At 49.2% G+C, this 22,232-nt stretch overlaps 6 protein-coding genes across 6 annotated transcripts; 3 read left to right on the top strand and 3 right to left on the bottom strand.

Annotated features, from left to right (window-relative positions):
* Positions 1–715: 715 nt before the first annotated feature.
* VFPPC_11958 (dsp1-1-like protein) lies at positions 716–2,442 on the top strand (the record flags this gene model as incomplete). The annotated part of the gene is made up of 2 exons (XM_018289990.1): positions 716–821; positions 890–2,442. 2 exons carry the CDS (start codon positions 716–718, stop codon positions 2,440–2,442), a joined length of 1,659 nt encoding a protein of 552 aa, XP_018137115.1.
* A 2,316-nt stretch (positions 2,443–4,758) lies between these two features.
* VFPPC_14983 (zinc finger domain-containing protein) lies at positions 4,759–8,689 on the top strand (the record flags this gene model as incomplete). Its single annotated transcript, XM_022428945.1, has 5 exons — positions 4,759–5,398; positions 8,016–8,042; positions 8,099–8,335; positions 8,398–8,537; positions 8,615–8,689. The coding sequence occupies 5 exons, from the start codon at positions 4,759–4,761 to the stop codon at positions 8,687–8,689; spliced, it is 1,119 nt and encodes a 372-aa protein (XP_022283996.1).
* Positions 8,690–12,218: 3,529 nt separating this feature from the next.
* VFPPC_18289 (hypothetical protein) lies at positions 12,219–13,406 on the bottom strand (the record flags this gene model as incomplete). Its single annotated transcript, XM_018289992.2, has 1 exon — positions 12,219–13,406. One exon carries the CDS (start codon positions 13,404–13,406, stop codon positions 12,219–12,221), a length of 1,188 nt encoding a protein of 395 aa, XP_018137118.2.
* Positions 13,407–14,276: 870 nt separating this feature from the next.
* VFPPC_18288 (hypothetical protein) lies at positions 14,277–14,591 on the bottom strand (the record flags this gene model as incomplete). Its single annotated transcript, XM_022429925.1, has 1 exon — positions 14,277–14,591. One exon carries the CDS (start codon positions 14,589–14,591, stop codon positions 14,277–14,279), a length of 315 nt encoding a protein of 104 aa, XP_022285053.1.
* A 5,787-nt stretch (positions 14,592–20,378) lies between these two features.
* On the top strand, positions 20,379–21,178 carry VFPPC_11961 (hypothetical protein; the record flags this gene model as incomplete). The annotated part of the gene is made up of 3 exons (XM_022428798.1): positions 20,379–20,805; positions 20,855–21,084; positions 21,173–21,178. The coding sequence occupies 3 exons, from the start codon at positions 20,379–20,381 to the stop codon at positions 21,176–21,178; spliced, it is 663 nt and encodes a 220-aa protein (XP_022283997.1).
* A 549-nt stretch (positions 21,179–21,727) lies between these two features.
* VFPPC_18287 (hypothetical protein) lies at positions 21,728–22,231 on the bottom strand (the record flags this gene model as incomplete). Its single annotated transcript, XM_022429924.1, has 1 exon — positions 21,728–22,231. One exon carries the CDS (start codon positions 22,229–22,231, stop codon positions 21,728–21,730), a length of 504 nt encoding a protein of 167 aa, XP_022285052.1.
* Between the last annotated feature and the right edge of the window lies 1 nt (position 22,232).

Here is a 22,232-nt window from a genome sequence, read left to right as displayed (position 1 = left end):
GTCACGCACAGCCTGGATAGCTCTGTGGATGCCTGCATGATGCACCTAAAGCAGCCATGTTTGGAGCAGGACATCATTGATGGACACGGCGCCAGATAACACTGAGAAGTTCGACGCGAAGAACGGATTGTGAGACCCAAACGCAATGATTGCGTCGCAATCACACAAGCAGTGAAGGACGGACCAGGGGTTGACACCATCCTTTTCCGTTCATCACATCTGACTACTCCAGGTCGTTCCGGTGGGCTGAGGTACCCAGCCATCGGTGCTAATGCACGGACAACTCTGCAGGTCGCGGGACCATCTTGCTTCTCTCAAGAGTCACTGGGTGCCGGGTCCATATCCAACATCCCCGGAACGGCTAAAGTCCCAAGACCTCTCCCCACGAGGTTAGTCTGTGCCCCACAACTTCTATTCTGTCGGCTCTCTAAGTCAGTACTCCTGTTGACCACGGAATCTGACTATAAGTGTAAGTTGAAGGTCGACGACTGAGCAAGCGAAACCAGGCAACGTCAGTACAAGCCATTCAAAGCGCGACGAACCGAGGGCTTTTTTCAATTTCCCTCTCACTTTGGGTGACATCACGTTGCGTAACCGCACTCCTGCGTCCTTTACTTCATTCCTCTTCGGCAACACTTGATATCTTGCAGCAACCAAGCAAATCTCCCCCCAAACAGCATAAATTATCTCTACTCGAAAGGATCGAACATCAAAAATGGTAGAGATGCCTTATCGGTTAGACACACACGTCTTAACGGTAGACGCCGACGTCATACACGAGGTCGACACCAATCCCGCCAATGTGTATAGCATGTGGACTGGTAAGTCGTCTTTTCGCCACAAACCAGACCTGCCACATCTCTTAATGCTGACCAACCGGACTTAACAGTCTTTTCCCGCTGCGCAGATTCAGTAAAGCAAGGTCGAAGATTAGAAAACAAGAGTTGGCGTCTCTGGCAAAGAGAGCAGCTTGTCGAGAACCCACAGAAGAACAACGCCTCTTGTACCACTGCCACCCCCACAGGCACTGTCCCAAAGAGCGTCCCTTCAGACGCGAGGATGCAAGAAGTTCCTCAGCTTTCTGGTAGCGTCGAGTCGTTAGCCGACGATGAGGCAGTCGACTTCACCTCTATCCCCGCACCTCTCGAGATCCGACCCAGGATACGCAGACTGGATTCTTCCACCACCCGAAGAGATCGACGCATCAGCTCAGGCGATTTTGAGAAGATGATCGTCTCCATCGTCAAAGACAAGGCTCCCCTTTCTGCCCCATCACAAACATCACCGTTGATGGCTTCCACCATGGAGCAGTCCCCTGCTTCTCTCCCTCTAACCCTCACTCGATCCGGATCGACCACAACCGAATCTCAATCCTCAGAACAGATAGCCGGGGACTCACATCCTTCTCCCATGCCAACCTCGGAGGGTATCGAGGTACAGGCACTCCCTTTCCCAGAGCCAGCCGATGCTGCTTCTTCGGAAGACCCCTTGCCTGAGCCCAGATCTTCACCGGCACCCATGGATGTGCAGCCCAAGAAGCAGCCTGCCCGGTTTGCCCTTGGTGGATCTTGCTCCTCAAGCGAACATAGCCAAAGCATCGACAATGTCAAGGCTACCTCCACTGCAGTCGGCAAGAAGCCCATGTTCCAGATTGGCGGCTCATCGGGAGAGGATTCTCTCAAGAGCTCTGTTCACTCTAATGTCCCCATCACCCTCAACAACATGCCATGCGAGCTTATGCAGCAGAGTGAGAATGCAGTTGACTCTGACACCGAGGCCGAGTATATCGACGAGAGTGCCATTGACGATGACGACTCGTCTGACTGGGAAGACTCCACTGAGGACAGCGGCAAGTCTAGTGTTGACGACAAATTTTTCCAGCGTGTCGAGTCCAAGGCCAACCTGGCATCTCGCCCATCGCTTATTACTCTCATGCTTGCCCAGAACGAGCGAGCCAACACTCTCGGCAACCAAGCTTCACAGCCTACTCCCGCCATCCATCGATCCCGGGCCGCGCCTCATGGTATCAGCCTCGCTGGTTCTCCCAATGACTCTGACGAGGCCCCCCTCATGATGAAGGGTTTCCGACACGCAGCACTCAATCCCATCAGCGAGATCCCTCGATCTACCGCCCAGCCCATCGTTACTCGTTCTACCCACACCAACTTCCCTGCGGCTTTCTCTCCACGAACCACCCGCCGCAATATGCTGGCTACCGAACTTACGGAATCCCTCCGACTCAACCTCGTTTGGGAGCGACAGCAGAAGAAGTTTGGTGGCAAGGCGTTGCTCAAGCGCCGCCACACCTCGCAGGATGTTGCCGACCTGAGGCAGTATCCTCAGAAGGCATGCATGAAGCCTAGTGAGGATGTGGAAACACACAGCTGGAACCAATACTTTTCCAAGGAAGCCCTCAATGGGTATCACTCCAAGGGGTGGTAAGCAGCAGTTGTCTTTAATTCTTCCCTCAGGATATACGTGTACGGACTTTGGTTGGCTTGAAAAGCGCGTCCATCTGGCAGGGCTATGACACACCGTCAATAGATACCTTTACAAGGGCTGGCAGGTGTTCACGGTGTGTTGAAATGCTAAACCAGCTGGTTTGGAGCACTGATTTAGCAAGTGCATGATCTTTCGTGTACTTTGGGACTGCATACATCATTGGTCTGAATTTCCTATTTCTGATGTCAGGAATTAACGTGAAAGCACTCCCATCTTAGAAAAAAGAACACAAAGCCAGTGATTGTAATGATTCATATATAGTACAATATGACACCGGGATGTGGCTCTGGCGTTCCCACGTGGGCTGCGTGAGAGCTTCCTCTCGCCGGGACAAAATTCTGTGCTGAGCTGCACTACTCTGTCTGTTTTCCCAGGCTAGTCGGATTTTCCAGACCAAAAATTGTATTGGTGAAGGGACTGATGTGGTACTGCCACATTTCAGCCATCTTCTTGTTGAGAGTATTTCTACTTTTCAGCTTCTCTTCTCCGTTAACGAACCACGTATAGCTGTGTGGATAATCGACAAACTGGCGCCCTGGACCCTTGTAGCCACACATTCATGGAGTTCTCAATTTGACCTCGTAGTTTTGGATAGCCACTTTGAGTGCTTTCGGAGGCAAAGGTGAATACAAGGACCCATGTCGTCCATATGAACCCACCATGCCGATCTGAGGAAAATGACACGAAAACTCGGCATCAGCACATTGAACTAGTAAACAGCCACAACGACATTCGCCATGGTATTTGTCCGTTGAGTGGTTTAAGTCAAGTTCAAAGGCCAAGTAACGAACCAACTCGGATTCCTTGACACTGCGGGAGGGCTTCTATTACACGTAGTGTTAACTGGCATGCAACCTTGGTCGTGGCCAAGACTGAGTCGTCCCGTAACCAATTATCGCTCTTGGGCTGCGGTCCTCTTTCGAAAGTTAGGTATCGTGACTGTTGTCCCTCTTCTCTGTCTACCGGTCTCATGGCACTGCTGAGTCTGGTCACTCTACATCCTACCATGATAGTGCTGAGTAGCACGTTGCAAGTCACCTCAGCAATGTAAATGCTGAGGGCGGTGGCAGAAAATTGTGGAGTGAGGTGCCTCTTAAGTTACACATCAACAAGATCCTCAAGGGTCAAGTGAAGCATGACAAAGACCGAAATCAGAAAACCTTCTCGAGTCGTTTCACATCTTACTGGAATCAAAATTGGTCCAATTTCAGCCTTTGCAAAGCTGGTATCACCGCTGGAGCCTTTGCGTGGTTCTACAACAAGATCTTCCACACTAGAGTTCATGCTCTTCCATTCCTGGTTACCAATTTGCCGAGTAACAGGCCATATACGAATGTGTTCTGTTCGAGGTACTGTTCTTGTAGACATAAAATGTGCCTCTTATCGACAATCATTTACCCGAGCATGCAATCCCATGCTGATGTGTCGCCTCTATCCTGCATGAATTTGCAGCCTTGTTCTCGCTCTCGCTAATATTGGAACCTGCATTGCGCATGGGCTAATTTTCAGCTCACATGCAAGGGTACCTAGGAGATGTTGTCTCCTCCGGGTCAAACTCTATCCACCCATCTTCCCACATCTTGCCTAGGGGTCGATTTTATATGTTAAGCAACTTTCTCTGAAAACTCTTCTCCAATCTTACTGAGATAAACTTGCAATGTTCTCTACAACTAAGCCAGATAACCCTTAACCCGAGCTATCACGAGTACATCATAGTCATGCGGCCCACATCACTAATCGACGATCTTCACCTCCGAAATACAATTCGCCAGCACTTAAAGCGGCGCACAGCGGGGCAAATACTAGATTTGATTATACAGGAATTAAGAAGTAGTCTTTCTGGTATGTTTTATATTTCTCATCTGGGCCGTATCTCCTTGAGGCATGAGTTTAGCCCAACACTCGCTAGCTGGCTAAATTCAACTACCAGAAGAGAACACCTCCCAGATTCAGCATATATCGGGTCCGAATGGCCGATGCGATGATCTGGTGTCAATCGCGCCGCCGGTACTTTTGGGTTGTGCACCGCAACTCATAACTCAAAGACAAACCCTCACCATCCGGAAAACAAAAGCTGCGTCTAATGCAAAGAGGCTCCAATTTACGTCTAAGGCAAATAGTTTCCAATTTACATGCGGCTTTTGTGCTGAGGAAAATATAAAAAAGACTTGCACACGTCGGAACGACCTTCGAAGACATATCGAGAAGTTCCACAATAGCAACGCCATTTGGTCTTGTCAGCACCCGGGCTGTAAAATGGTCTTTGACTGGCAAACTGCCTATCAAACGCACCTTCAGAATGAACATGGAAAATCGCGCATGAATATTGAGGAAGCAAAGGTTGAACTCTGCCCCCAGCTGGTATTCGCGTGCGGTTTTGAGAACTGTCAACAAGTATTTGAAGCGAGCGACGGAGACGATACGTCCGAAACACTCAGAAATTATTACGATCACATTATGACGCACTTTGAGGAGGGCGACAACAGCAGCTGCTGGCGTTACTCCACAAGGATTCGCAATCTTTTGCGACAACACCAAGTTACTGCCTTGTTAATGGAGGCGTGGCCTGGAATGGAAACAACGCAACTCGAATGGGAGCCTCGAACAAGCATGACAGCCCGGAAACTTCTGGAGGCAAGGCATCTTGAAGACTTACCGCTCTTACTTCGCTTCGTCGTCGCGCTTGGCTCCAAGAGTGAAGATCTAAGGGAGTTTGAAGGCACCGTAAACCTGCCTCTCAAGTCAGCATGTCCCAGAGCCCAGCGCCAGAAAGAAAGTTTCCATATGGCTAGCGAGTGGTACCCACGACGAGTTCCCGAAACGGGCACCATCGGCCGGCTCGAAGTTTTTGCTAGCCAGACTGGCTTTGAATCGAACAACGACCCGCAATATTGGTGTAATCAACCTCAGCATTTTTGCACTGGTTATACGATGACCTAAAGCCCCCAAATCCACCATTCAGCTACACATCACTCACCACGAATGTTCTTTTCGGGGCAAAACTTACCGTGTGATCTTAAATCGTCCGCTGCGACGAGAGCGTTCTGAGTCCTGCTTTGCTACACTAGGAAACGGACATGACTTTGCTTCTGGAAGGTAGACTATCATATTCTGTACTAGAAAATTTTGAAGCATGTATCATGAGGTTCACTTTGCTCGAGGAGTAACAGTGCTACATCCCCAAAGTTATCAGTGTGTATGTCGAGGACACAAATACTCTGGATACCCTACGGCCTGACACTTGTAGACATGAGCCACATAACTGGTAAACTTTCTAAGGACGCAGCTTTACACCACGGGTGGAAACATTTCCTTTGCCACAGATTTGTCCGCAAGAGGGCGATCTTACGATTATGCTTCTAGGACTTGGTGTGCCGCACCTCGTCATTTACATTTCTACCTCGTATTTGGCCAAAACTGGTTGCTATGACTCTTAGACTCTAGGCATAATCTGTTTCGATGCTCGCGCTTCCTTCAATCAGCCCAGTTTCGGAGCTTCCCGGAACGCTAACTAGATTTATGGAAAACGCGGATATCTTTTCTGATATTTTGGTGTGAGTAGGCGTGAAAATTTAATTCTTTGACATCTGGACAGGGAGATGACCGAACTTTTTGCACACTTAGCACTACAGTATCAAAGGTGGGACAACGGAAAACATATGACGGGATGGCAATACGTTAGGTGTCGTTTAGAGCCTCGATCTGATCAACTTGCTAATGTCTATTAATACAGATCTGCCCCTTTTGCTCTACTTCATTTGCTCTTCAAATTCTTGCAATAGCCCACATTGGATACCACTTGGCGCATTATGGACAGTTCCCAACCTGCTCTTCCGGATGTGAGGTGTGGTGGTTTCATGTTTAGACAATAGTTCACATGCGGTAGACTATCATTTGATATGCTTGCCTAGCATCCACTATTTCTGATTCGAGAATGTGTATTAGTCTCCCGTTTCCCTGTTTTACGCCCCTTGAAAATTATGTGTAGGCGGAGATTATTATAAAATTATTGCACGGGGTTGGAAAGAACTGTTGGCCGAACAACATGATCAGAAGAATTTCCCACAGCAACCAGCTCGCAGAGATACATCGATGATGTTTTGTTTTCTTGTCACCGGTAGACATTTACTTCCCTTCACTGAGAAGGCCAAAATGTGGATGGAGAGGTGCTGAAGCCGGAACTGTTCATGTACCACCGAGGATTTCCCGTGGAACGAATTCTGGTCGCAGCAATTCACTCATGAGGCTTGCGACATATGCGTGTCTCGTTTCTCGAGATTACTGCTTTGATGTCATAACAAACGGGAGCGTTTGGATAACAGATGGACTTCTTGGACTAGGAAAAAGGTGATCTGTGGCGCCGGGGATGTGCATGTTTTGCCCCGCACAATAGTCAAATTCAGCAGTGAGACTAATACCACCTAGGATGCAAGGGCATGCACCTGATGCTGTAATCGTGTCTCAGCAAAAAACCCAGTTGTCACAGTTGTTCCAGGGGAAACATGAATCTGCAGGCCCACAACACCACACCATGCAGCTATCTGGCTACCAGACCAGAAGTGGCAACTAGCGTAGCCTTCTTTGGCTGACATGATTTCCGTCATTACTACAGTAAGCACCGGCCGTAAGTGACTGACTTGGCTCTACGGAAGACAGCAGTGGCAGCCAATGTGATATGGCCCTCTGTAGCCCTGTGGTTAGTAATTACAGAAACAGCTCCATAGTGTGGTTGGGATAAAACTTCTTCGTTTCTCCCCTGTTAGTCTGACAAAGCTTGCTCTCTCCCTCGCTTGAGCAGTCGCACTTATCATTTTAGGCACCGGCTTGCCAAGTTGCGGTGTGCAGCGGCACGGGACCCTGCCAGATAATAGCCCTGCTATGTTGGAGTATGCCTCGGTCGATATCCATGCAGAAACTGAAGCCAAGTAAGCCATCAGGCTCTTCGTCTGGATATGGAGGCAAGGAAGGTGGAGTTTAAAAGTGACTCTCTCGACCTTCTACAACACCCAACCCAGCGACAGAGTTAGCTGCCAACGATCAGCGGCTTGACCTGTGGCCAGTTATGTAAGGCCTTTCACACCGCCAAAAGTGTGAAAAACCAGACATTTGTGACCAGCCTCCATGGAATGGAGTCGGTCGCCTAAGGCTGGCGGCGGCGACGCTTGGTGAGCGGGCGGCTGCTTAAGAGATCGCCAAACTATTTAACTTGCGTCGTTGTCCCGTGAATTTCTGAAATCCAGAGTAACCAACAAACAAGCTGCCTGCAACCGCACCATACGCCATGAACGAACCAAACTCCATGGATGCAAGCATTTTTAGGCATCTCGTGGTAAACGAGGCTAAAAAAAACGAAAGATTTCGATCAGACGTTACAGTAACTCTCAAAAATGATGGTGAGACTGAGATGCTTCGGTCCTCTGTTAGAACCCAAAACTAACTTTCAACAGTCGAGAACATAAATGGCAAGTTGAGCGAACTATCGGCCACGCCTTTGGATTACTAACGGCATGTAGACCGCAATCTGGAAATTGTTGCCCTTCGTAAGACGATGAATCTGGATTTGATTGGGAGTAATACTAATTTCACTTTGTTCAAGTGGGTGGCTTTAAGGTGGCGACTCCGCCCGGTCTCAGGTTCACTTACAAAAAGGTTGCATTTGCAACCACAGATGACTCAAATCAGCCAGAAGAGAATGCATTGATGGCCCAGTTTGCAGAAACTTTCAACAGCAATATGGCTAATCTTAGAGACGACAACGGGGAAGTGGACACGGCGATATTACACAAGGCAATACGGCTACTTGAGTCCGTAAAGACTGTGGAAAACAAAGATGGTGAGTTGACTGGCCTGCTTGCCAACTTTTGAGTCAACACTATTTAACAAAGTCTTCGATAGCACTCCCATCGCATCTGATGACACCACAGGAGCGGGGCACCACTTTTCTTCAAAAGGTTCCCCATGATCTGACGGACAAGTACAAGGATATGAACTGTTACAAGGCCGAGGATCAGGCACTTCCAAATAAGCCCTTAAAGGTCCGTGATATAACGGTATCTTTTACGTTAGTGCCCTAGTCGTGGGCTGTCACATTGCTAAAGACTTGATTTGGTAGAGTTCAAGCTGGCCGACTGTTGGAAATGGCAACTGGGGGCAACAGAATATCTCGTCAGCCAGGAACACTCTGTGACATGGAAATGAAGAAGTGTGCATATTCTGTTGATAAGACCGATGGCCGGAGTATGGGGGAATCTGTCAGTACATGACACCAGAAGAATTGGTATGACCGGTGCTGCCATTCATTTAGAATCATTTGACTGTGTGCTGGAGAATCACAGCATTGCAAGTGAGCCAATGACGCAACCATCAAATACGCGGCAATTATTTTTCAGGGCTCTTATCGCACAAGTGATCCGTTGTAGAGGGCAAGTGTGATCTAGCAGGCGCCCTTGAATGTATGAGCTTGAACTCCACGTCATGACCGTCTGTCAAAATTATGAGGTAATATGCCCTGAACCTCTGGAAATAACCAAGTCACTGCCGAATCATGGCTTAATGTGCCGATATCGAGGGAACAGGTCTGGCATTTTTTCACATTGCAAACATGTCGGGAAGCTGTTGTGATGCTAATGCCGGAATCTAGTCGAATAATCCTCAACATGGTAGCACTTCATCGCAGCCAACACAACAGTCGACGGTACGAGACGCATGGGACCTTAATGGTCTAGGCATCTGTCACTCCGAGCACATCCGGAGTATGATCGACAAGGAAACTACATCTCGCCGAATCTCGTCAATAAATCGCAATTGCCTTGGAAGACGAAAAGTTTTTCGGACCGTGAACTCCTCGGATGCGGTCTAATTCGTACGCGTGAAGAGCGTTAGCGAAGTGCCAAGTCGAGCGCATCACCACCATAGGATGCATTTAGCATCCAGCAAGGGGACTACAGCCATGCCTCAGCTTCAAATCCTGCAAGCACTACCACCGCGTCCGGTACGCGCCTCCCGCAAGTGGCACACTCAGAGCAATACATTCTTGGCAGGGATGGTCTCGGTATGTCACAAATCGCAGATCAGATGGATCATTCTCCTATGAGAGTAGACATCCTTCTTTGTAAGCCTTGAGCTCATTCCTCTTTCGTTCACATGAGGCAGCGCTTCCGTGACCTGGCGCGCATACTACAACAACCCAAATAGCCTAAGAGCAATTAGTGGAAACAAATATGGCAATCTGGTATGACCTCCGCGTCGTGAGCCTCGGTACTGGAAGGTTTAGATTGAGGGAAGACAAAGGTTGTGTGTTGATCACAGTTTGGAGCTTGTGATCCGTATGTATGTCCGTTTATTAGATGTAACTATACTCTATTTGGAGTCTTTATAGCGAGAGGATGATATCGAGGGTATCTATCCCAGTCATATTGTCCTGTCATATATAGCTCAACTGTCCCCCAGCAGTAAAAATAGCCTGAGTATCGATCGATGTATACAGTCGCGCCATCACATTGACCAACCCAACAGAGATTCAATCCTGGCTGAAGCACCAACCGTGCTTTGCAACCTCTTCAGTTCCGAGAGATTTTAAAGCCCTTTGACTCGGCCTCCTCTATTGTGATACGGTATATACGCCATTCCTCGTAATCATCTAACTCGCTTCCATTACAATCAATGAGTACACCCTCGAATAATTGTTTTTCTTCGGGGGTTGCCCTATCGGGCACCGTCTTGTAATGTTTGTCGTAATCAATTTTGCTCATTTTTATTGTGGTTCCGTCGCCAAACTCCCAACGGCAGGGACCAGAGCCTGTGATTGGTGACCAGAACAGTGAGGGTAAGAGTAGAAATCCAAACTCTCTCCAAGCTCGACAAGTTGGAGACTGGGTTGCGGATTGTTTCATGACGATATCTTTGACTGCGCCTATCAACGGAAGAAATGCTCTAAGTACAGATCATAGCCGCTGCAAATACTTGAGGGCTGCCGGGCTTTTATAGTTCAGGACCGCTTCTCGTGGACAATTTCACAAATCAAAATCCTTTCCATGTCGGTGACCAACGTCTCAAGCCTGGTTTCCACCGGCATGTTGTCGAGCCTTAGTTTTAGTGGACCAGCTTCAAGTGTGACTGCCACGACTCCTTCCGGGACGATCCCTCCTGAGCAAATTTCGCCGAAGCACCCCTTAGCGGTTGCCTCGTCGCCTTGGCGGTCTGCATCCTTACATCCGATGAATTACTGTTCAGGTGTTGTTAGGGGTGCTTGCTGTGACGTGTGCGGTCTGGTTTGAGATGATGGAGGTGCTTTTGTGGCGTGCATGGATGATGTTTACGCAGGGCCTACTTATGAGGGAGCTGCATGCCACTTCCAGCAAACTTCTGCAAAGGATTACGACGGGCTAGTTTGACGCAAAAAGAGATGCATGAGGAACAAAGCCAGGGGTGGTTGCAAATCTGCTCAATCCATCCTCTCTAAAGTGCCGAGCGGATTCATTACTGTGGCAATTGTGTCTGTTTGTTAATTCCAGTGAAGCCGAGCCACCGTCATTGAGAAATTGGATCCGGAACAAGAGTTGCCTTTATGGGTAGGTCCTTTGCGAGGGCCAATCTCTAGCCGCCAACGAACAGGCCTGCAGGACCACGGAATAACAGTTGTCGAGCTACGAAAACTCTTCTAAGACGCAGTGACTCTAGAAGCCATGAATTTATTGATTGGGTGGGAAGAGCCCAATTTTTTTCAGGCGGTCAACGAAACTGCAGTATCACATTGTGTTTGCCTCACTCTCGGTTCTGAACCATGCATCGGCTCCGCTTCTGCGGCCAGAATACAGACCATGAGATGAGTGAAATTCACAAGTTGTCTCAAGCTACATATGTATCGGGAACCGCTTTAACTAGGCTAGCAGAGTTGTCAACAACTGACGTGTCAACAAATATCTCAGCCGCAAACTTCGAGTTGTCACCGGCATCATGGAGGCATGATTTCGCCAGACAGCCGCTAAGGGTTGACAAACCTGCAAATCATAAAGTGCCACGGCTACATTTATTCTTAGATCATGACTTAAGTACCCTCGACGTATGCCTCCGCAAGATACACGTCCCAACATTGATAGGTACTGTGTGGTGTTCCCTGCTAGTCAGTCAGAATGTCTTGTTCACGGCCGACCGAAGCGAGAAATTTCTGTTGAAGCTCGCCAACACCGACACTAGCAATCTAGTTCTGCTCTAGCATCGTTCACTTTCTTTTCAGGGCCGTCATTGCTCCTAGGAAGCTTCAGAAATCTTGGGGTATCGTCTTTGACAGGCTACTGATAATACACTGAAGTTTGTTTCGTTAATAGTCCTGTTATTATATTTACTTCCATTCGTATCTGAAGATTCCGTGTTCAACTTGTTCCGTAATGACTGGTAATACTATTGGTTTGATGTCCGTGAACAATGGCTTTATTTCTGCCACCCAACACCCAACTTCCACAACGTCCGCAACCGGACTGCTCCAAAGCCTGAACGGAAACTCGCATTGTCTAAGCCCACTACAGTCATGAAGTATGAATAATGGACATGATCCTGTTTCTTGGTGCGCTGCCGGGTTCTTGGGCCCTCGCCCACCTCTGCTACCCCCCAATCAGGGCTAAAGTCCGCTGCAGAAATAAGAAGCAAAAGCAAACTCATGATGTTCTTTTATAATTCCTCAACATGAAGCAGTAATAAATATCCCCTCTGAACTTAAATCATACCTTCGTGGATGAGGCAGTGACGAATGGCGAAGGCGACGACTTGCACATAGAAGAAGGCATGGCATTGAAAAGGCCCGGCACTTTAAGCACCCTGCCATGAATTGGCAAGTATTTTTCCTCATCCTCTGAACTGGTTTGTTGTGTTGTTGTCCTTTGGTCGGACGGGCCTGCTCGCCGGCAAGTCATTAATGGCAACTGTACGTTGTTTCCTGAACCGTGCCTGAAGATGAAGTCGATTGTTTTGATGTGTGTGTAAGCTACCGCAATAGCTTCTTGGCTTGTTGACACGACCACTGGCCCTTCACAAGTTCTCTTCCAAATGTAATAGAACAAGCAAGTGTTGTGAACAAGGAAAATGTTGTCTGACGTGAGAAATGCAAACATACAGCCAACCAGATATATTCTCGAAGATAGTCGAGCTCCTGGTATTTCAAAGCGTCTCCAGCTGCCGTCTTTGACGGATACAATGTGCCTCCCGTCACTGTACAAATGTCTTCCATCAGAGAAGGAGATAAAATAATTCATCAGCGGAATCATGTTGACGATTGCGTCTACATTGTTGCCCTCTAGATCCCACCACTGATATCCTCCGTCGGGAAGAGAGCAATGTAGGAAGCCGTTCCCCCCGGGTGGGCCATCATAGCTGAAGTCTATTGCTCGTATTACTCTGACCGAGCCGTTTCTCGGGTCTCGGACTTTTACTCCGTCCTCGCCGCAAGTTATGAAATATCGGTCAGTAACGGCGCATTTCGAGGGAGGCCTCTGAACGAACGATTTGGTCACAAAAGCTTCATTGCCAGAGAGTGGCGTAATTTCGATATTGCCGGTGCTAGCCTCGAGGCATATCAAGCAGTCTCCAGCAAAAAAAAACTTCTTGCTACTGTCGTCTAGGTCGTATATCTCTTTGACAATTTTCCAGTCCATCATCGAAATCACAACGATTTTGTTGTCCCTCTCACCAACAGCAAATAGATCATTGGTTGTCACATACCGGCAAGCTTGGATCCGGCCAGTATTCCATGTGCGGTCAGTTCCTTGAGAGAGAAGACGCGCTTCGAAAGGTTTTGCGGTTAATCGATACACGTCATCGCCCACAAAGACGATCCATCCATTGTTAAGAAGGAAAATGCGAACACGTGCACCACCACCAATAGTCACCTTAAGCCTTTCCCACTCCCCCATGTTCAGATATGGCTTCCAGGATTTTGGAACGGTCTGTAGTGTTAGACTTTGCGGTCAGCTTCGGTGACTGTGTGGGTAGTTAACGGAGCAGAGACCAGCACACTATGGGAGATCAGATAGTTGGAACAGGCTGGCTCTCCATCGATAAACGCGTCAGGGTGGGTTACATGCGTCCTTACATCTTCCAGCAGTGGGCCAAAAAGGGACTTCGCGGACGCAATACAGCATACCATACGAAACGAAATTGACGGGAGGATGATTCTGATCTCTCGAATAACAAATTTATGATCGTTATTTATTAGGCACCGTGGCGTGGCTGGTTTGAAAATTCTGCCAGCACATCAACGCCCCCGATCCCCGGTACCAGCAGCGTCCAGTGGCAAGCGGGTGCACGCCTGCTGGAGGGAGCGGAGAGGGCTGAAACACCGGTGTAGAACCATGACTCTTCGGTTGTCAAAAGTCTGTCGTCGCATCTAGGTTGGCTCCATTGTTCCGACGCAAAATTCTTGGCTAAAGACGCACATAATCTTGTTTTCTCATGCGCAAGCTGGCCAAGCACAATGCAACTGCATGCACCGACACCGACAAATGTTCGGCTTGTGACTGTTGCTGGCGCAGAGGTGTGCTTTTTGCACATGGACAGCCGGGGGGTCGTGCCAACTCGCTTGCATGCTCAGGGCGTGTTCGCGGTGAAATGGAGATATGGCTTTCCCAACCGCATTGGTTCGCGATTCGCGCGAACAACTGGTCGTTGGCATGACTACAGTAACTGATATATGCACCCATTGGAACAAATGAATATATGTCGTGTCAACCCGTGCCATCTGGACAGTACCGCGCTCTACGACAGTGTAGGGTAAAAGATTCTGCTCAGCGCTGCAGCGGTCGACTTCGAATGGAGAAGATAATAAAACGGCAATAGTAAAGTGCTACCAATGAGTTCTCATATGAGGGTCTGGGTGAACAAGAGCTTACGCCTGAAATCAAGCGCCTTCCGGGTTCAGCGGGGAACGACAACAGAGCCCCGAGATAACCGTAGCCCCTGGCGCCTAAGACTTCAGCACGAGGACCTCTGTATTGACGCCTGACCATAGGCGCTGTGTCCGGGAATCGGAAGACTGCGTTCTGACTGAATGGCCATCCGTGCTTTGTCTGGCGAGAATGCACCGGCGCAGACCACAGCATCGCCACTCCCCGCTTTCTCCGAACGGACTTGTGACTGGGACACGAACTGGCTCTTGCCGACAAGGCTACCCGATTACTCTCCGTAGAATTGCCGAAAGCTGAAGGTGGTCTTTGTTGGCCTCACCATGCAGGAAGCGCGCCTGCTCCGGTTTCAGGGGGGTGGTTGAGCATTCGATGACGCCTTGAGATGGCCTCAGAGCCCGACATCCTCGTAGATCCTGCGGTGGAACTGCAGAGCGCCGTGGTCACCAAACCCGCAACCCACCGCCACAAACAGGTGCCTCCGAGCTTTGTTAAGGAGCGCAGCGACTGACTCGTCTTTCGGCCGACCAACCTCTGACAAGCGAGCCATTCTCATCTCCTTTGCCCCGGTCGGTGCTCGCGAGACTGGCATGAATCCTTGCCGAATACCGGGCCAGGCTGCTGGGGTAAGCTTGGGCGGCTCGACATTTTGCGCCTCCCTTCGACAAGGCTGCTCTTCGAACACGCTGCCGCTCGCCGCCTGGGTGGAACAGCATCATCCCCGGATCTGGCACGGAAATTGGGCCGTGCAGATCTGACGCCGGCCCTTGACCCCACTCGTCCACACAAGAACCACATGATCTAATGTGCACGTTGCGCCAACCGTGGAGATTGGCCATGGGCGGAGCCGATGAGAAGAGTGCCTTCATCGGTCACCGTCCGCGTCTTTTCAGCACGGCGGACAGATAGGTTTCAGTATAACGAATTGCACTGGACGCGGGTTGTAAACTGCCGAGTCGGTACACGCTGCTGGTTACGATACGAGACAGTCAGCCAACACGGTGTCGATCGTATGTGGGAAGGGTTGAGGTTGGTTTCTCTTTGAGGTTGACGGGTGTGGCTGTGGTGTGGCTCAAGGTTTCAGTGGCGCAGCCAATCAGGTTGAGCAAGCGGTGGAGCTGTGTCGTTCATGCACATAGGGGAGCGGGTACCCACGTGGCAGGAACATGGTGTGAGATGGAACCGCAAACGAGTAGGCTCCATCATAAGGATGCGCCGCTTAAATTTAATGGAAAACTTGAAGCCCATTAATTCTGTGCGGCACGTAGTCTTGTTCTCGGGGCGTATGCAAGGAAGACGTCGGGAGACCTCCCTCCAAGTTACATCTGTCCACTTACCTGGTATTTGTCGTGAATCTTTGACTAAGAAATCTCCGCGCCCAACACACACCCCATCGTCGTGCGCGGCTATATTTGATCAACAGCGATGAATGCGATGAACACTTTCGAATTCCACAACAGGTCTTGAAGCATCAGCGCCTAGGTATGTGGTCGACGAGTTTTTGCAAATAAGGTTGCAACGTGGCAGCAGTTCAGCCTTTAGCCCAGCGCCGAGCGGAAGAATCCCTTCACCTGCCAGCAATCCGCCCCGTGGACACGCGCTTGTTCAGTGATGCAAGTAGCTAATAGGCAGGTTGAAGTTAGAATGGCGTGCACTGTGAGCTAGCAAGCTCATTACATACCTTCTTGTTCGATGGCAAATGGAACGCAAATGGCTGCTTTAAGTAACTACTCGCCATACACGCGAACAGCCAACCACTAACTCTCCACTATGCAGCAGAGGTTGTAGGGGCTCTTTTAGGCCAAGATGTTCTCTGTTTGTGACCACAGGTGGTAATCAAGCCTGACGTCCCGTCTCATCGTGCATGGTTTAGGCGACAGAGCTTGCGCTGGACCTCACGCCATTTCATGCCGCAATCCGGAAGGGGCTAGGACGGACGTGCTGTCAGCAGGTTTTGAAATGGCGGTGGAGAATGACGTGAGATTCTGTGAATGCCCCGTGTCCAACTGGATGATGTTCGTCCACTACGTCTTGATACGATGTGACTGATGTAACAGGCGAAAAAAAGGCAGCCAAGACTGTGAGTGTTAGCTTTGTCGGTGGCTGGCGGGAAGTACCTCCCGTTTCCAACACTTCCCCTGAACCCCTGGCATAAGTGTAAAGCATACCGCAACCCCCAAAAGGCTGGAGCCATTGCTGCTTGATTGGCTAGGCAACGTCTGACGTGGCCGCCTCAGCTTGTCCAAGCTGCAGAATGTTGTTCCCGGATCCGGTTTTGGTCGCGCCGGGTTTGCATATCTGGTACCTGACGTGCAGGGTATCCTTCCCGGCCCTCACCCAGCCTTGTGGCGTGCTGACCATTTGCTACGGCCGCTCCGGGTGTCAGGGTGTCTGCGCCGTGTGCAAGAGCCCCACCCGCTGCCTGAAAGAACTAGCTTTGCCATTGTCCTGCGGGTGCACGCAAGTTCTCAATTAGGAAAGTTGCATCTGTCACAGTGAGGCGGACCAAAAAGTCGCATGCTGGGACAACAACGCTAACCCAGCCTGCCGGAGCCTTACGCCACGCCCACGACGGCAAATCTATTCAAGGATGTCAGTTCTCAAACTGCAACATGCGTGTTGGGCCAGGGGCGGAATCAGTGACCAAGTCCTTCAATCCAGGCAGAAAGTGTGAATCAACTCACCGCATCCCAAGAGCGTAATACAGAAAGCCGCATTCCTCGAGTCACATCCTCTAGTCAATGTCACACGAGTACCAACCGATTCAATCACAGCAACTCCCTCCCCTGTTTGTACTACTAGGTCGCATCTAGAGTGACAATATCACGAATTTGCTTTTGGCTAGGTGATGAGCAGGGGCTGGCTCGGATCACTACAGGGCTCCAGCCGGTATCCTTGCTAGCAACATGGATTGTTCATTGTACCTTTGTTGATGCTCGCAGTATCCTTCCGCTCCAGACCCTCCTCGCTGTGCCTGTGGACCGATTAGGCTAGAGCTGGAGAGTGTTCTCTCTTGACATTTGCTACCTCTGGTACATGAGTCGCGGTGGGTATGCACGTGCTGAATAATATTAGGAGCGCCAAATTTAGCCATGACCCCTTCATTATCTCATGTCACCACTTTGTTGCGAGATGCCTAAGTTCGCCTAGTTCTCCTATTACTACTTAACAACGAAACTTTTCGATTTGAAAATTCACCTCATCGTCAGTATTCCAATTGCGGTATTTTTAAATCTCCTTATTCGGTAGGGTTTCATTCACAACATGGTAACACCTCTCCGACGCTGCGATGAAAACCTTCAAAACGAACCACCCGCGGCGCATGAAGGGAAATCCTCTCTTCCACCGGTCAAAGTTAGCAAATCGGTGTCATTCTAGAGATGAAAAGAGAACTAACGGAGAGAAGGGGTTGCTGAGGGAAGTCGACGAACTTTACGGCGGCACTGGGTATCATGGGGGCCTCAAATCCACCCAATCTAACATCTTAGAACCGGTGACACTGGCCCCCATTAACTGTGGACGAGACAGCTCCCAGCCTCACCGGACCCAAGTTGGTCGCCTTCAGAGTGGACCACCGTCCGTCCCTATCCCCTGGACCGCGATCGAATATGACCCCAGCGTTGAACTTTCACGACCCAAGCTGCGCCGCGATCAAGTAGAAAAACTAAAAGCCTCATACTTGAAGGACCGCTACCCTTTAGGAGAGGAGAAGAAGCGGTTGTCTGTGGTAACCGGACTAGATGAAAGTATGCATCTCGATCCCCTAGACACGCAAGCCCACGTACTAATGTGGTACAGAGCAAGTTGATAGTTGGTTTCAAACGAGACGAAGGTCATACTTCAAGGACTGCTACCCTTTATATATAGATCTCTCGGTTCTCTGTGGTAACCGAACCAAAGGAAGCCCGCGTTACTGATGAGACACAGCAAGGTGATAGCTGGTTCAAGCAACAACGCCAAGTAACAGAAGGACACGCCGCGGACTCCCTGATGGCGAGCTGAGTGATTGGTAAACGGATCGTCTAAAACCCGGATAAGGCGTATCCGACTAGTCCTAATATGACTGAATTACGCAGCCGAACTGAATGACACGGGGAGGGTATCTCCTTAGGATTAATGGAAGACTTACACCACGTAGATCATATTCAAAATTTGCCAAAGAGTCACCTATGATAGGATGAAGAAAGATAGCGGAAACGTGACCAACGTAGATAAGGTACTAGATTGTCTACGCAAGCTAAGAAAGACTCTCGTTATAAAGTGGATGGACAGGCATCTAAGGAAATGCATGAGCTATGCACTTGAGCTGTGGTGGAACCGAGGAGGTTTGCCAATGTCTCCGAGGAACTGCTGTGGTCGAACTCTATAATCCTTTGATCGCACTCTCTGTATCATGTTTGGCTTGTGGCCACAATCACGGCTAGAGGCAGTGAATATATGTTTGGCAATGCGTACATTTCGTCCAGGTTTGGCACAATGAACTGGGAAAGTGAGGCTTGCATCGCAGGTTGACCACATGGTTAAAAACAACTTAGGGCAGACTGAAGTGCACACGTCGTCGAAAGAGACCCTGCATTATTGGGATGGCTTCTCAACCATCCGAGCCGTTCAGATGACAAAACTCAGAAGGATAGGAAGGGAGCCGTATGGATTTGCTGCAGATGCTTATCAAGACATCAGATTGGGACCCTATTTCGTGATTTGAGCTTTTTGAACGCTGTATTTCGTATATCTTAACACTTTCTGGCGTCGAATTGCAACCGTGACATTCGTCTACAGATTCCACGGAAGATTTATTCGTGCTCCAAGAGACTAAAGTTGAACGTAATGGAACTACCATTTAGCCAGAAATGTAGGTAAGCCAAGATCATATCACAGATTGCAGCCAGAAGTGGCTCTGTTTGATTGCACTGGGTTATTCTCCTTCCATCAATACTTGCTATTTATCGCGAATTGCAGCTAAAACTAGCTTTAGTCGAATCATGTAGGGGGACCTCCCCATGTGTACTTTTTGGTTATGAGACTTTCAGGTAGGTACCGGTACCGGTACTGTAGACCCTCTGTGAAGATGCCGCCTCAGTACCTGTTCTGGACCTTGATAGTTTCCCACATGTCCTACTTTACCGAGTCCCCGGCATACTATGGCCTTTTTCACATCGTCCGCCTGCTGTTGCTCGTCGGATTTGCCGGTTAGGAGCTGCTTGGCCTTCTTGCGCCGTATTGATGGCATTTTGTGATTGAATAGTTACGTTGAGCCGAATCCGCGAGGCAGCCAACCGGTCAGTTTGGCCCACATGCTTGCCCTGGCTGTGCCGTTTGCCTGAACACACATGCAGGTGTGGTTGCTTTTGCTGTTATTGGAGCACTGCCTAGTGGTAGAGTCATCTAAGCTTCCGATTAATAACGCATGTTTCTTGACTCTAAATATAGACCGTCGTGCCACGCCTGTTGTCGTCCCATCACTACCAAATGGGATAGGTGGTTCTTCTTGCTTGGGCCCTTCGCTTGGAAACTTCTGCTCCTGTCCATATTCTCCCCAGGAAGAGAAGTATAGCTGCGTGTCTTCATCATTCGATTTACGGCGCCGGCCTTGAATCAAATACCTAGTTGTATCTGCCTCTTCTGCTTTTTGGGGGATGAGCTATTTGTGCGTTGCCCCTGATAGCAAAAACGACCGGCCCCTGAGTGCCCCTACATGGTTTGGATCGTTCGTCTTCTTTGGAGGAGATTATTCGAGGACGCGCTCTGCGGGATCGACCATCAAGTGTGCCCCTTACCTGTTCCAGCAACTCGAGCTTAACCACGGGCTATACTTACGCCTTTGAATTTATCAACATCGATCCAGAGAGCGATGAGTAGGTGGTAACTACGTACTCTTTACCAAGATCCTCCTTCGGGATAATCTGCCTCTTCAATACCTTGTTATCTTGGCTTACGGCACTGGCTCTGGAGACGATACGGCAACTCAGCCGCCAGCGTGTGATCATGTACAACGCGCTGCAGAAGCCAGCACAACAGGCCTTCCGTGATACGTGGCGCTGTACGGGGCGGCAACATGCAGCGATGCAAATGATGCCTTCGGACGTCATGTTAGGCTACATCGCCGATTATACATCTGCCGGCCTCCCAACTTCTTTATTAAAATCAGGACAGGGCCCAGGCAGTTGCTATCAGCCTCAAAGCACCGGTATTGACTATCCGAGCAACGTGTCCGAAGTACAGCAGTCTGGAGGATCAAGCCACGAAATGTTAGGAAGTCGGGCTACAGATGATACGATCACTATGAAGTGGAATAGCTTCCGACAACAGTTGGGAACGGTATTTCGAGATATATCTGATGGACAGCTTCACGCAGCATCGGGCACACTTCTAGAGCTGTCCAAATGGTTCCTGCCTCAGGTAGCTCAGCTGGGTATGAAGAAGGCATCCTGCAACATCAACTACTGCTAACAGCTCATTAGGCTTGCATGAAGATGATGCTTCTCTACACGAAGAGAGGCTTGATATTTGGAACGACTTTAATCATGGCTGGTTAGGGTTGATATTTCAGCAGAAAACTCTCATGACTTCGGGGCAAACATCTGACTCTCGAGGGCTCATGACTCAAGGCAAAATCGAGGAGATGTGCGATGAACTAATACGGCTATGTGATGGGCTGGAGCCCCATGGTCTCGTGGATTACCAGTACGGGGTATGGGAAGACCAAATCGAAGCCGGTAAGGGGCCAAGCGAGAACCTTCGCCAGCGGACTACCAAACTAACCCAGTTGTGCCACACAGCCATAGAGGAATGCCTTAATCTATTCCCCAAATAGGAAAGAGTCACCCGAATCGTACGACAAAACATCTTTGGGCTTTTGGATGTTGATCAATCGCAGCGTTTCTGGACTGTTGTCAAAGCTTGTAAACTCAATGGGAGATCTATATTTTATTGGACATCGGTCTCGTGTTCTTAGTTATTTCAACTTTTATGGATAGTTATGTTTTGTCTTAAAGCGTCTCTTGAGCTTGGCGTCTTTCAGGAATATGTCCAACTTTGCCCTGTCAGTCAGTCAAATGAGAGGTTGGCACTCAGCCTAGACGATACCCAGCAACGGGAGCGGGCTCTAGCGCCAGAAAATACTCGAAAATCTCAGTGTTCTCGCTTCGGGAATAGGGCTCTGAACAGCTTCAAGTTAAAATGAGCTGGATGCTGTGGCTCCAAACCCCCCGTCAATCCGAAAGCCAATATCTAGCTTCGTTAAAGATGACGACAGAGCCAATAGCCGGGCACGCAACGGAGAGCGATATCACCCGCAATACACAAACACAACTAAAGTCCAATTGTATCGTATTCTACCCGACAGTATTAATTCTTATGATTGCTATGTCGTCCCCTGCGTATTCAATTATTGGATCCACCATCACTTTTTCCATGTCCCATTCACACCCGTCTTGCGAGATGGTGTCGTCCGCAATGTAGATAGAGGATGGATTGACATCATCAATAATGCCTTGAATTCTTTCCAAAGCACGTGTGCGGCCGCGCTCCACCAAGCCATGGTCCCGGTGTTTGACGGAATACTCTAGACTTTCAGCCGCAATAGCAATTGCATCACGATCCCAACCATCTCCCTTTGCAATAAAGTCCAGAGCCGCCAAAAATAGATGTACTTTTGAATGAGACGTTTGTTCCTGTTGCTGTTCAAAAACATCTTCACAATCTTCGCATATTTTGAAGATCAGTTGCAAAATAACGTTCTCAGTGCAACCAAAACTCAATTCTTTGTCACATTCGCATGGATCGCATTTATTGATATGAGAACAGATAACGCTTGCGTAATGTATTGTACGATGCATG

This window comes from Pochonia chlamydosporia (assembly GCF_001653235.2).
Source record: "Pochonia chlamydosporia 170 chromosome Unknown PCv3seq00012, whole genome shotgun sequence".
In the NCBI taxonomy this organism is placed as follows: Eukaryota; Fungi; Ascomycota; class Sordariomycetes; order Hypocreales; family Clavicipitaceae; genus Pochonia; species Pochonia chlamydosporia.
The sequence above is the reverse complement of the archived record's forward strand: the minus strand, read 5'-3'. Positions and strand labels throughout refer to the sequence as shown.